At 41.9% G+C, this 12,581-nt stretch overlaps 1 protein-coding gene across 5 annotated transcripts in view; it reads left to right on the plus strand.

Annotated features, from left to right (window-relative positions):
- Positions 1 to 12,581, plus strand: part of ZC3H13 (zinc finger CCCH-type containing 13) — a 69,298-nt gene that overhangs the window by 17,945 nt on the left and 38,772 nt on the right. For all 5 annotated transcript variants that reach the window (XM_075852257.1, XM_075852259.1, XM_075852258.1 and 2 more), the window contains 3 exons: positions 4,944 to 5,083; positions 9,305 to 9,462; positions 10,692 to 10,889. In XM_075852257.1, the coding sequence (XP_075708372.1) occupies positions 4,944 to 5,083; positions 9,305 to 9,462; positions 10,692 to 10,889 (496 nt within the window). The remainder of the gene's footprint in view (positions 1 to 4,943; positions 5,084 to 9,304; positions 9,463 to 10,691; positions 10,890 to 12,581) is intronic.

Below are 12,581 nucleotides of genomic sequence, written 5' to 3' on the forward strand. Positions count from 1 at the left end.
GCCTTTCTAGTACAAGATAGGAAGCCCTGCTTCCCCCAGAAGATCCCGGATTCTTTATTGAATAGATTCATTTAGGGGCTAGACACCTTCCTTCCAGGTTACACTGCTGCCGAACGTTCATGCCGTGAATCTCCTGTTTTTGTCCATTGAGATTTGTTTGAAACGCACTGAATTTTGTCACGTTTGGGGGAATCAGCTTGACCTGGCTGCTTGTTGTTCTCCTGAAAGTATTCATTGGACTCGTGGTGGGCATCCTATCACATTATAGGGGCATGCAGTGTGACCCTTCACATTATAGTGAGGGTTTTTTGTCCCTTGTTTGCAGTAGAGGTGGCCACATTTATGCGATTGCTATTCATTATAGAGTATGGGAGATACAGAAACATTTCTGTATCTTCCATTCACTGCAATGGAGGGTGACAGCTTGTCTCGGGATACACTAATATTTAGTGTGGAAAATTCCTTTAACCCTTTCAGGACCAAGGGTCATCAATGCCTGAATGATCAGAGCTATATTTAAAGTTTTGGCATACATTCTTTTACACAGTTATAACTTTTGAACTATGTTGGATAACTTAACCATTTTTCAGCTACCTAAGGCTCTGTTCACATCTGCGTCAGAGGCTCCGTTTGGGGCCTCAGTCGCAGATTTGGCAGGGTTTACTGGAGAAAATAGTGCAGCATGCTGCACTATGGTGTCCGGTAAAATCACGGACACCACAACGGAACCTAGTAAAGTCAATGGGTTCCATCGGCAACAGGTGGTGTCCGTTGGTTCCGTTATTCCCTTGTGCTGCTCTGACGGAGCCAAACAACGGAATGACACAAATCAAGTGTGGACATAGCCTTAGCTACTGTGGCTGCCTGTCTATTCTAACACTAAAAGGCACAGGGATAACAAAGTGTATACTTTTTATATACTTTGTAAACGTGTGTATTTATTTTAAAATGTGTATATATATTTTTTTGCCTTCTCTCTATCAGTCTCCTCTCTGAACACAGTGACAGAGTGAAGGAGGCTGAGAGGAGAGGACAAGCGTGAAAAGTTTGTTTGATGCGGTTTATGGCAAGAAATGCTTGCAGATTTTTCCTGTGCCTATTGAAGACCGAGGTAAAAAGGCGTGGCAAAAACCGCCTGTGGTGCAAAACCACTTAAAAAAAACCGGAGTTGATTTTTAAAGGCAGAATTTTCTGCCTGCAAAAAAACTGTAGACAGGGCCTAAGGGTGAAAAAAAAATTTAAAAAAATTACATCGATTGTTTTTTTTCTACTTTAGCTGAATATGTTTTTAGGCTAAGTTCACACGGAGTATTTTGGGGGAGGAATATCTGCCTCCAAGCTCCAAACGGAATTTTGAGGCAGATATTCCTCCCCCAAAATACTCCGTGTGAATAGCAATTATCGCGCCGTTTTTCGCCCGCGGCCATTGAGCGCCGCGGGCATAAAACACGCTTTCTCCTGCCTCCCATTGAAGTCAATGGGAGGTCGGAGGCGGAAGCGCCCGAAGATAGGGCATGTCGCTTCTTTTTCCCGCGAGGCAGTTTTACTGCTCGCGGGAAAAAGACGCCGACGCCTCCCATTGAAATCAATGGGAGGCGTTCTCGGGCCGTTTCTGCCGAGTTTTGCGACGCGGTTTCCGCGTCAAAAAACTCGGCAAAAGACCCCGTGTGAACATAGCCTTAGATAGTTTTTTTTTTTTGGTGGCACACATGGGGCTTTAATATGGTATAAAAACAGAATCCGTATCTTTTTATTAAAATTTTTTTATATAGGGAAAAGTAAGCAAAGATAATACAAATGCTAATTTACTTTTTTTACCTTTTTTAAATATTAAATATAATTACTTTAATCATAAAATATAATCATCCCACTCTCCCGTGTATAGCAATATCAAATATGTCCCACAAACATCGCTGCTATAACACCCGAGACTCCTATTTAACCCCTTCCCGCCGCAGCCCTTTTTCAGATTTTCATTTTCGTTTTTTCCTCCCCACCTTGCCATAGCTTCTTTATTTTTCCGTCGCTATAGTCCTATGAGGGCTTAATTTTTGCGGGACGAGTTGTAGTTTTTCGTAGCACCATTTATTGTGCCGTATAATGTACTAGGAAACGGGCAAAAAATTATTTGTGGGGTAGAAAATGAAAAAAACAGCGATTCCTCCATTGTTTTTTGCGCTTCCTTTTTTACGGAATTCACTGTGCAATTAAAACATGTTAACTTTATTCTGTGGGTCAATACGATTACGGCGATACCAAATATATATAGTTTTTTCTATATTTTACTACTTTTAGAAGTAAAAACCTAAATGTAAAAAATGTTATTTATTTTGTCGCCAAATTCCGAGAGCCGTAACTTTTTTCCTTTTTTTTTTTTTTTCCGTCGCTTAAGTGGTATGAGGGCTTATTTTTTGGTGGATAAGCTGTAGTTTCTAATGATACGATTTTGAGGTACATGCGACATTTTGATCACTTTTTATTTCATTTTTTTGTGGGAGATGAGGCGAACAAAGAATAGAGATTCTGACGTTTACAATTATTATTTTTTTTATGGCGTTCACCGTGCAGGTTAAATAACGATATATTGTAATAGTTCAGACTTTTACGGGCGCGGCAATACCAATTATGTTTATTTTTTTTACTATGCTCTAGGGGGAAAATGGGAAAAGGGGAGTTTTTTGACCTTTTACATTTTTTCTACATAAAAAAAACCAACTTTATTTTACTCATTTTTACTTTTTTGTTTTTTATTAGTCCACCCGGGGGACTTCAACAAGCGATATACTGCAATACTAATGTATTTCAGTATATCGTGATTCTGACAGGCTTCATTAGGCCCCCAGGCAGCCATAGCGACCATCGTCGTCCCCCGGAATTGCAGCGTTGCGGGTGGGGGGGGGGGGTGCGATGAGCTGTTCTCCTACCCGACTTTGGGGAATGTATACGTCAAATGTCGGGAAGGGGTTAAAATGATATTGACACATAGTTACATGGGTGCATGATGCCAATTTAACGTGCATCCATGTCATACAGGTCTGCTCATGATGGTAGGGAGCAAAGGGATTTTTATTTGAATGAATTTGTGTGTAGGTGCATCGGATAAAGTGCCCGCTGGGTTGATGAACTTGTAGATAATATCATAGTTAATACACCTTGTATGCCTTAACATGTGATCGTGTGTATATATATATATATATATATATATATATATATATATATACAGTGAAGGAAATAAGTATTTGATCCCTTGCTGATTTTGTAAGTTTGCCCACTGTCAAAGACATGAACAGTCTAGAATTTTTAGGCTAGGATAATTTTACCAGTGAGAGATAGATTATATATAAAAAAAAAAAAAGAAAATCACATAGTGAAAATTATATATATTTATTTGCATTGTGCACAGAGAAATAAGTATTTGATCCCCTACCAACCATTAAGAGTTCAGCCTCCTCCAGACCAGTTACACGCTCCAAATCAACTTGGTGCCTGCATTAAAGACAGCTGTCTTACATGGTCACCTGTATAAAAGACTCCTGTCCACAGACTCAATTAATCAGTCTGACTCTAACCTCTACAACATGGGCAAGACCAAAGAGCTTTCTAAGGATGTCAGGGACAAGATCATAGACCTGCACAAGGCTGGAATGGGCTACAAAACCATAAGTAAGACGCTGGGTGAGAAGGAGACAACTGTTGGTGCAATAGTAAGAAAATGGAAGACATACAAAATGACTGTCAATCGACATCGATCTGGGGCTCCATGCAAAATCTCACCTCGTGGGGTATCCTTGATCCTGAGGAAGGTGAGAGCTCAGCCGAAAACTACACGGGGGGGAACTTGTTAATGATCTCAAGGCAGCTGGGACCACAGTCACCAAGAAAACCATTGGTAACACATTACGCCGTAATGGATTAAAATCCTGCAGTGCCCGCAAGGTCCCCCTGCTCAAGAAGGCACATGTACAGGCCCGTCTGAAGTTTGCAAATGAACATCTGGATGATTCTGAGAGTGATTGGGAGAAGGTGCTGTGGTCAGATGAGGCTAAAATTTAGCTCTTTGGCATTAACTCAACTCGCCGTGTTTGGAGGAAGAGAAATGCTGCCTATGACCCAAAGAACACCGTCCCCACTGTCAAGCATGGAGGTGGAAACATTATGTTTTGGGGGTGTTTCTCTGCTAAGGGCACAGGACTACTTCACCGCATCAATGGCAGAATGGATGGAGCCATGTACCGTCAAATCCTGAGTGACAACCTCCTTCCCTCCACCAGGACATTAAAAATGGCTCGTGGCTGGGTCTTCCAGCACGACAATGACCCGAAACATACAGCCAAGGCAACAAAGGAGTGGCTCAAAAAGAAGCACATTAAGGTCATGGAGTGGCCTAGCCAGTCTCCAGACCTTAATCCCATCGAAAACTTATGGAGGGAGCTGAAGATCCGAGTTGCCAAGCGACAGCCTCGAAATCTTAATGATTTACAGATGATCTGCAAAGAGGAGTGGGCCAAAATTCCATCTAACATGTGTGCAAACCTCATCATCAACTACAAAAACCGTCTGACTGCTGTGCTTGCCAACAAGGGTTTTGCCACCAAGTATTAAGTCTTTGCCAAAGGGATCAAATACTTATTTCTCTGTGCACAGTGCAAATAAATATATATAATTTGGACAATGTGATTTTTTTTGTATTTTTTTTTTAATATAATCTATCTCTCACTGGTAAAATTAACCTAGCCTAAAAATACTAGACTGTTCATGACTTTGACAGTGGGCAAACTTACAAAATCAGCAAGGGATCAAATACTTATTTCCTTCAGTGTGTGTGTGTGTATATATATATATATATATATATATATATATATATATATATATATATATGTGTGTGTGTTCAAATCTTTATATAATGAAGTATTGTGCACTAATTATTGTAATTTTTATCATAGATTCAGAAAATGGTGATGTTAATTATGACTATGACCATGAATTGTCTTTGGAAATGAAACGTCAGAAGATACAACGTGAGTTAATGAAATTGGAGCAGGAAAACATGGACAAACGTGAAGAGATTGTGATAAAAAAAGAGGTAAAGTTAAGTTTTACAATTTCTTTCATCTCTTTGCAGCAGGTTTTCATGATTGGTCGCAGGCCTGTCTTGCAACTGTGATCTTTAGGAAGACGCATATTACTGCTCTCATAATCTAGGTCTGTAGATATGATCTAGAAATGCTTTTTGTCTTAAACGGGTATTCCAAAGTCAGTAATTATCACCTAACCACAGCATAGGTGATAATTGTCTGATCGCTGGGGTCCCCACTTCTGGAACCCCCACCGATTGCGGGAACAGGGTCCCGAACCCCCAGATCCTCCTCACTCCTCGACTGGGGTAAGGAGGATATTGAATGGAGCGGTGGTTGAGCATGCGTGCTGCTGCTCCATTCAAAGTCTGTTGGAATAACGGAAACACCCAAGTACGCAGCTCCGCTGTTTCCATAATTCTCAGACAGTGAATGGATTTTGTTGCATTCTCGACTGCTTCATTCAAGCGCCTCCTCACTGCGGGAAGTTCAGTGAAGAGGACCTGGGGGTTTAGGACCCTCGTTCTAACGGTCGGTGGGGCCCCCGGCGATTTAGAAAATTATAATGATTTATGATTTTGGGAATACCCCTTTAAAGAAACAGTTGACCATAAACCCTACATGGATATTTGACATAAACTTCCCTGCTATCTAGCATTTTTTTATTTTATTTTTTTGCGTCAAATCAGGAATATCCCACCTGTAGAAGCCTGGAAGCGGAGCCAGCAGCGTCTCTGCCTGCTCCCTCTGCCACTGTGTCTAGTCGTCTTCATCATCCTCATCATCACTATCTGTCAGGAGTTTGTCTCCCCTGAAGAGAGGTTGTGGGGCAAACCGCCTATTGCAGGAAAGAGATAAACTCTACACATTATATAATGGCCTCACATTCCAGAAGGAGGAAAAGTCTTGATGTCTGCCTGGGTCACATAGTATTATTACCGTAGATCATAGAACTACAGCTGTATGCATGCTCTGAAATATAGTGATAGAAGCTGCATGAAAATGAACAGGAATGAGACTGTCATATGTAATTCCTTTAAAAGAGCACATGGAAGAGTCTTCATTTTAGTAGAGTTTACAAATGTGGCAATTAGAGTGGCAAATGTGACTACTATTCTACATTGTATTATACTTGATTTTCATCATTACAGATCAATATTTTCTGATTACTTATGTAACAAAATATGGATGACTTTGTTTAAACCTAACGGTTGCCTCATCATATGTTTGGTTGGATATTTTTTACATCAACATGAATTCACCAATCAGTAACCTTACGTAAAAAAATTGGATTTTTTTTTTTCCTACTCGATGTAAAATCTTTCTCGTAGTGCTCATTTGGGGGACAGGATATGGGACATGGGTATAGGAAGCTGCTACTAGGAGGCTGACACTAAAGAAAACCGTTCGCTCCTCCTATACAAGCTATACCCAGCCTACAGGCTGTGAGCCAATTCGTTTGTGTCCCAGCAGTAGGAAAAGCAATAGCAAAACAGGTTTCAGAACACCGAAGAACGCACCAGAACATGAAAATAGGCAAGAAAACCTCAACAATGGAAGAGAGCTCTGTTCTTCAATGAAGACTACGAGAAGATTTTATGGCGAGAACAAAACAAAAAAAAAACCTCTCCCCGTTAATTTCATTGGGGTTGGGGGCATGAATCATAGGACATCCTAAAGCAATGGGAAGAATAAATTGAGTAAGAAAGATTAGGCGGAAGGCTGAGCTACTGCTGCCTGCAACACCTTGCGACCAAAACCTGCATCCACTGATGCAAAAGTGTGCACCTTATAAGATTTTGCGATGGTATGAATGGAAGATCAGGTAGGGCTTTGCACACCTGAACAGCTGACTCCTGATTGCTAACTGCCGAGGAAGCGTCCACCCAATGGGTAGTGTGTGCGCCGTAATCTGGAAAGGAGGATCGTGTCTTTTCACACGGTAAGCGTCACTGATGGCTAAGCGAATCCAATGGGATATGGTCAGCATGGAAGCCGGCAGCCCCTTGCAGTGTTTATCCGGAGTGATGAAAAGTTGAAAGAATGGTACAGATGGCAGGCCCTTAACAACGACAAGCTTGTGGAGAGAACTCTTCCTGGGATGTGAGGGTCAGAAAGAAGTGATATAAGAAGCTGGCCGTGCACATCATACAGATGGCATTGTACAATGTGTACGTGCTACGTCGATGTGCTGGCCAGACGGGAACTTTCCTGGAATTTCAAGAGGTTATCAAGATCCTAATTTTTAGGGACCAGGAAGAGGGGTCACCCAGTACTTCTCGAAGCCAGGCCACACGCATAGTACCAGGGCAACACTTTCCAGGAGAAGTTCCCTATACTGGTGGGAAGGGAATGAGTCAAGAGGTGCAGAGTCTGTTTTAAAAGTGGATATGAAGGACACAATATATCAATGTGACACGTGTCCCGAAAAACCAGGGCTCTGTATGAAAGGTTGTTTTAAAATTTGCCATACATCCCTTGATTTTTTTTTATTTACCCCGTTGCACAGCTTATTCCCCTCATCTTTCACTTCTGAGCCCTGCCTTGTGTCCAGGCAGCTAACAGCCACGTGTAGGGTATTGCCGCACCCAGGAGAACCCACATTACAGTTTATGGGGTGTATGTCTCCGGTGGCACATGCTGGGCACACTATATCGGACACTGAATTGGCATATATGTATAGGAAATTGCAAATCTCACTCTGCACCATCTGCTGCACATTATCTTTTACACAATACCTGTGGGGTCAAAATGCTCACTACACCTCTAGATGAATGCCTTAAGGGGTGTAGTTTTTAAAATGGGGTCACTTCTCGGGGGTTTCAACTGTACTGGTACCTCAGGGGCTTCTGCATACATGACTTCGCACTAGAAAATCCTCAGTAGGCCAAATGGTGGTCCTTTCCTTCTGAGCCCTCCCATGGGCCCAAACGGCAGTTTATCACCACAAATGAGGTATTGCCGCACTCAAGAGAAATTGGGCAACAAAATCGGGTATTTTGTTCCTTGTGAAAATATGACATTTTGAGCAAAAATGAGATCTTATTGGAAATGTTTTATTTTTTTTTAATTTCACAGCCCAATTCAAATGAGTGATGTGAACAAACTTGTGGGGTCCAAATGGTCACAAGCATAAATTCCTTGAGGGGCGTAGTTTCCAAAATGGGGTCACTTTTGTCGGATTTCTACTGTTTTGGTACCTACAATATATTCTAATAAAAGAGGCCCCAAAATGCACAAGGTGCTTCTTTGCTTCTGGGGCTTGTGTTTAGTCTACTTGCGCACTAGAGCCACATGTGGGACATTTCTAAAAACTGCAGAATCTGGACAATACATATTTAGTAGTGTTTCTCTGGTAAAACCGTCTGTGTTACAGAAAAAAAAAGGAATAACATTGAATTTCTGCAAGAAAAATGAAATTTGCAAATTTCACCTCCACTTTTATTTAATTCCTGGAAAACACCTAAAGGGTTAAGACATTCTCTAAATGCTCTTTTGAATACTTTGAGGGGTCTAGTTTTTAAAAAGCCACTTCAGAACTCAACAGGTACGTTAAAAAAAAGGCTTTTGGAATGTTCTTGGAAATATGAGAAATTGCTGTTTTTATGTTCTAAGCCTTGTAACCTCCTAGAAAAATAAATGATGCCAATCTAAAGTAGACATATGGGAAATATTAATTAGTCACTATTTTGTGTGGTATAACCATCTGCCCTACAAGCAGATACATTTAAATTGAGGAAAATGCACATTTTTCTAAATTTTCTGTACATTGTGCTATTTTTCACAAACACTGGGCTTGATGTTAGTGGTAAAATGTTGTCGATACATTCAATGTGTCATGAGAAAACAATCTCGGAATCGGTTGGATAGGTGAAAGCATTCCCAAGTTATTACCACGTAAAGTGACACATGTCAGATTTGAAAAATGATCTCTGAGCCTTAAGGCCAAAACCAGCCTGCGTCATTAAGGGGTTAACTTAGCCTGTTAGGAGCTAATTTTTCTTTTTTCTTTCGCGTCAGCCTCCTAGTGGCATCAGCCAATACCCATGTGTTCCTGTGTCTCCCCTCCAACGAAAGAGAAAAATGCTTTTCATACTTTTAATTCATTCTACCAAAAGATAACAGAAATAGTAATTTTCATTTGTCAATTTAGGGGCACAAATTAGGAATCCCTTGCATATACCGTTTTGTTTTTGTTTAAATGCAACCATTTTTTATTTTTTTTGTAGATTTCACCTGAAGTTATAGCCAAAATGTCTCCTTCACCAAGTAAATCCAGCAAGTCTCCTAAACGGAAGTCCAGTCCAAAGGCTGGGAATCCTACAAGTAAGAAAGAAAAGAAGGTGATGGCAGGAACATCACCACCTCCAACTGAACTGCCAGTAAGGTTAGTGTAAGGCTTTATTCAGACAAACGTGAAAAAAACGTCCGTGCAACGCGCGTGATTTGCACGCGCCTATATGTGTCTATGGGGCCGTGCTGACATGTCCGTGATTTTTCCTCAGCGTGAGTCCGCTGAAAAAAAGTCACGACATGTCCGTTCTTTCAGCGTTTTGCGCGTATCACGCACCCATTGAAGTCAATGGGTGGGTGAAAACCACGCATGCCGCACGGAAGCTCTTCCGTGCGAACTGCGTGATTCGCACAAGAGCTGTCAAAAGGATGAATGTAAACAGAAAAGCACCACGTGCTTTTCTGTTTACAAACATCCAAACGGAGTGTCTTTGAGATGAGCGAACCCGGACAATAGAACCGAACTTCACCGGGTTCGGCCGAACTCGTTTTGACCGAACCCGGCATAAAAATTTCCGCTACGCGACGTCAGGAGATAGTCACTGTCCAGGGTGCTGAAAGAGTTAAACTGTTTCTGAACCCTGGACAGTGACTTCCGATCACAATATACATGAACGTGTAAAAAAAAAAAAGAAGTTCTGACTTACCGATAACTGCCTGCTTCTTCCTCCAGTCTGACCTCCCGGGATGACAATTCAGTCCAAGTGACAGCTCCAGCCAATCACAGGCCAAGCACAGGCTGCAGCGGTCACATGGACTGCCGCGTCATCCAGGGAGGTGGGGCCGGATGTCAAGAGAGGCGCGTCACCAAGGACGCGTCACCAAGGCAACGGCCTGGAGGGAAGTTCTCGGTAAGTACGAACGTTTTTTTTTTTTTTTTTTAACAGGTTGCTCAATATTGTGATCGGAATTCACTGTCGAGGGTGCTGAAAGAGTTAACTGCCGATCAGTTAACTCTTTCAGCACCCTGGACAGTGACTATATTTACTGACGTCGACTAGCCTCATCTCTATGATGGCGGCTGTGCGAAAATCACGCAGCTGCGCATCGTACACGGATGACACACGGAGCTGTCAAGTGGTTTTTACGCGTGCAAAACGCCATGTTTTTGCGTCCGCAAAAACGCCACGCTCGTGTGAATCCAGCCTTAGGGCTCTTCTCTTCCTTTTCTTCGGACTACAATAACAGAAATATGTGTCTCCAGCCTTTTCTAAGTTATATGAAGGCAGTTTACATTGTCCTTTATTGGATTTTGGTGTGAACATTTAAAAACTCTTCAGAATGCCTGCCTTTCATAGGAAACAAATTTGTCTTTTATTACAGACATTCCAAAGGAGCACAAAGCAAGAAGAAAGGACCTCGCACACCAAGTCCTCCACCACCTGCTCAAGAAGAAATGTTACTCTCCAAGAAGCATAAAGATAAACATAAAGTGAAACATCGTATTGAGGAAAAATTGAAAGATCTAAAGGAAAGAGGCAGAGAGGTTGAAAAACACAGGGAGAAAAAAGACCGACAGAGGTCAGTATTGCATGTAAGGCCATTAAATGACTTGTGCATGGGTGAATGTTTTTGCAGCTTCTCTATGTATATTCAAAAGCACGGTGCTTGTTCTGCTGAGAATTTCCTGATAAATCTCCCTATTGCTCTTGAATTAAAAAGATTTAAAACGGTCTTGGACTAATTGCTTCAGATTGCTCCATTATAGGCAGTTTTATTTTAACCCAGGTTGAAATCATGTTTTCTCGTTAATATCCTTGGGGGACACAGCACCATGCCAATAGGCCCTTGCCAGAATGAGGCGAACACTAGGTAGGTAGTGTCTTAAATTCACCCAGTCAAGGCATACCCTTACCACATACATTGGCCAAATCAGTTTTTAGCCTTGTGTCCGTAGGAGGCAGATATGACCTAAAGAGGCTCTGTCACCACATTATCACATTATAAGTGGCCTATCTTGTACATAATGTGATCGGCGCTGTAATGTAGATTACAGCAGTGTTTTTATTTAGAAAAATGATAATTTTTGACAGTTATGACCTATATTAGCTTTATGCTAATGAGTTTCTTGGACAACTGGGCGTGTTTTACTTTTTGACCAATTGGGCTTTGTACAGAGGAGTGTATGATGCTGACCAATCAGCGTCATCCACTTCTCCCCATTCATTTACACAGCACATAGCGATGTAGCTATATCGCTATGTGCAGCCACATAAACACACTATAACGTTACTGCAGTGTCCTGACAATGAATAGACATTACCTCCAGCCAGGACGTGATGCGTATTCAGTTTACAGCGTAATCTCGCGAGTTTACGCTAGCTGTGCTGTAGTGTTGGGATTGTGTTAGCGAAGTGTCAGGATTCTGAATATGCATCACGTACTGGCTGGAGGTAATGTATATTCATTGTCAGGACACTGCAGTAATGTTATAGTGGGTTTATGTGGCTGCACATAGCGATATAGCTACATCGCTATGTGCTGTGTAAATGAATGGGGAGAAGTGGATGACGCTGATTGGTCACTGATTGGTCAGCGTCAGACACTTCTCTCCACAACGCCCACTTGGTCAAAAAGTAAAAAACGCCCAGTTGTCCATTTAGAAACTCATTAGCATAAAGCTAAAATAGGTTATAACTCCATCAAAAATGATAGTTTTTCTAAATAAAAAAATACTTCTGTAATCTACATTACAGCGCCGATCATATTATGTACAATATAGGGCACTTAAAATGTGGTGACAGAGCCTCTTTATTTTTCAGGTTTGCTGCTATTTTAACTTTATTTGTTTCGCCTCCTTAGCTGCAGGTGGATTGTCAGACTGGTCACCTGCCAAGTCAACCTCCGGTGTTTGCTAGGCCCCAGGCAGTTTTTCTGCTCTGACTTTCCTTCCCCGACGGTTACCTAACTTTGTTGTCTGCGTCTGCAGATGGCGTGCCAATAGCCACTATGTGTGCATAGTTCTTTTTCAGCAGGACTTGATCTCTAAATGGTCTGTATCCCCTTCTGTGGATCCCCCTATCTCATGGCTGTCTTAGAGCACCACCATCCCACTGTCAGTGACCCTCCTGATCAAGTCTGCATTTGTGGCAGCGGGTTCTGCTCTGTGCCCAGCCTTTGCATCCACCTGGGTGAGTAAGGCTTGCTTTGTTTGGGGGAGGCCACTTTTGGTAAAAGTTCTCTTATGCCTCAGAACCATCCGCAGCCTTCTCT

Source organism: Rhinoderma darwinii, chromosome 2, assembly GCF_050947455.1.
Source record: "Rhinoderma darwinii isolate aRhiDar2 chromosome 2, aRhiDar2.hap1, whole genome shotgun sequence".
NCBI lineage: Eukaryota > Metazoa > Chordata > Amphibia > Anura > Rhinodermatidae > Rhinoderma > Rhinoderma darwinii.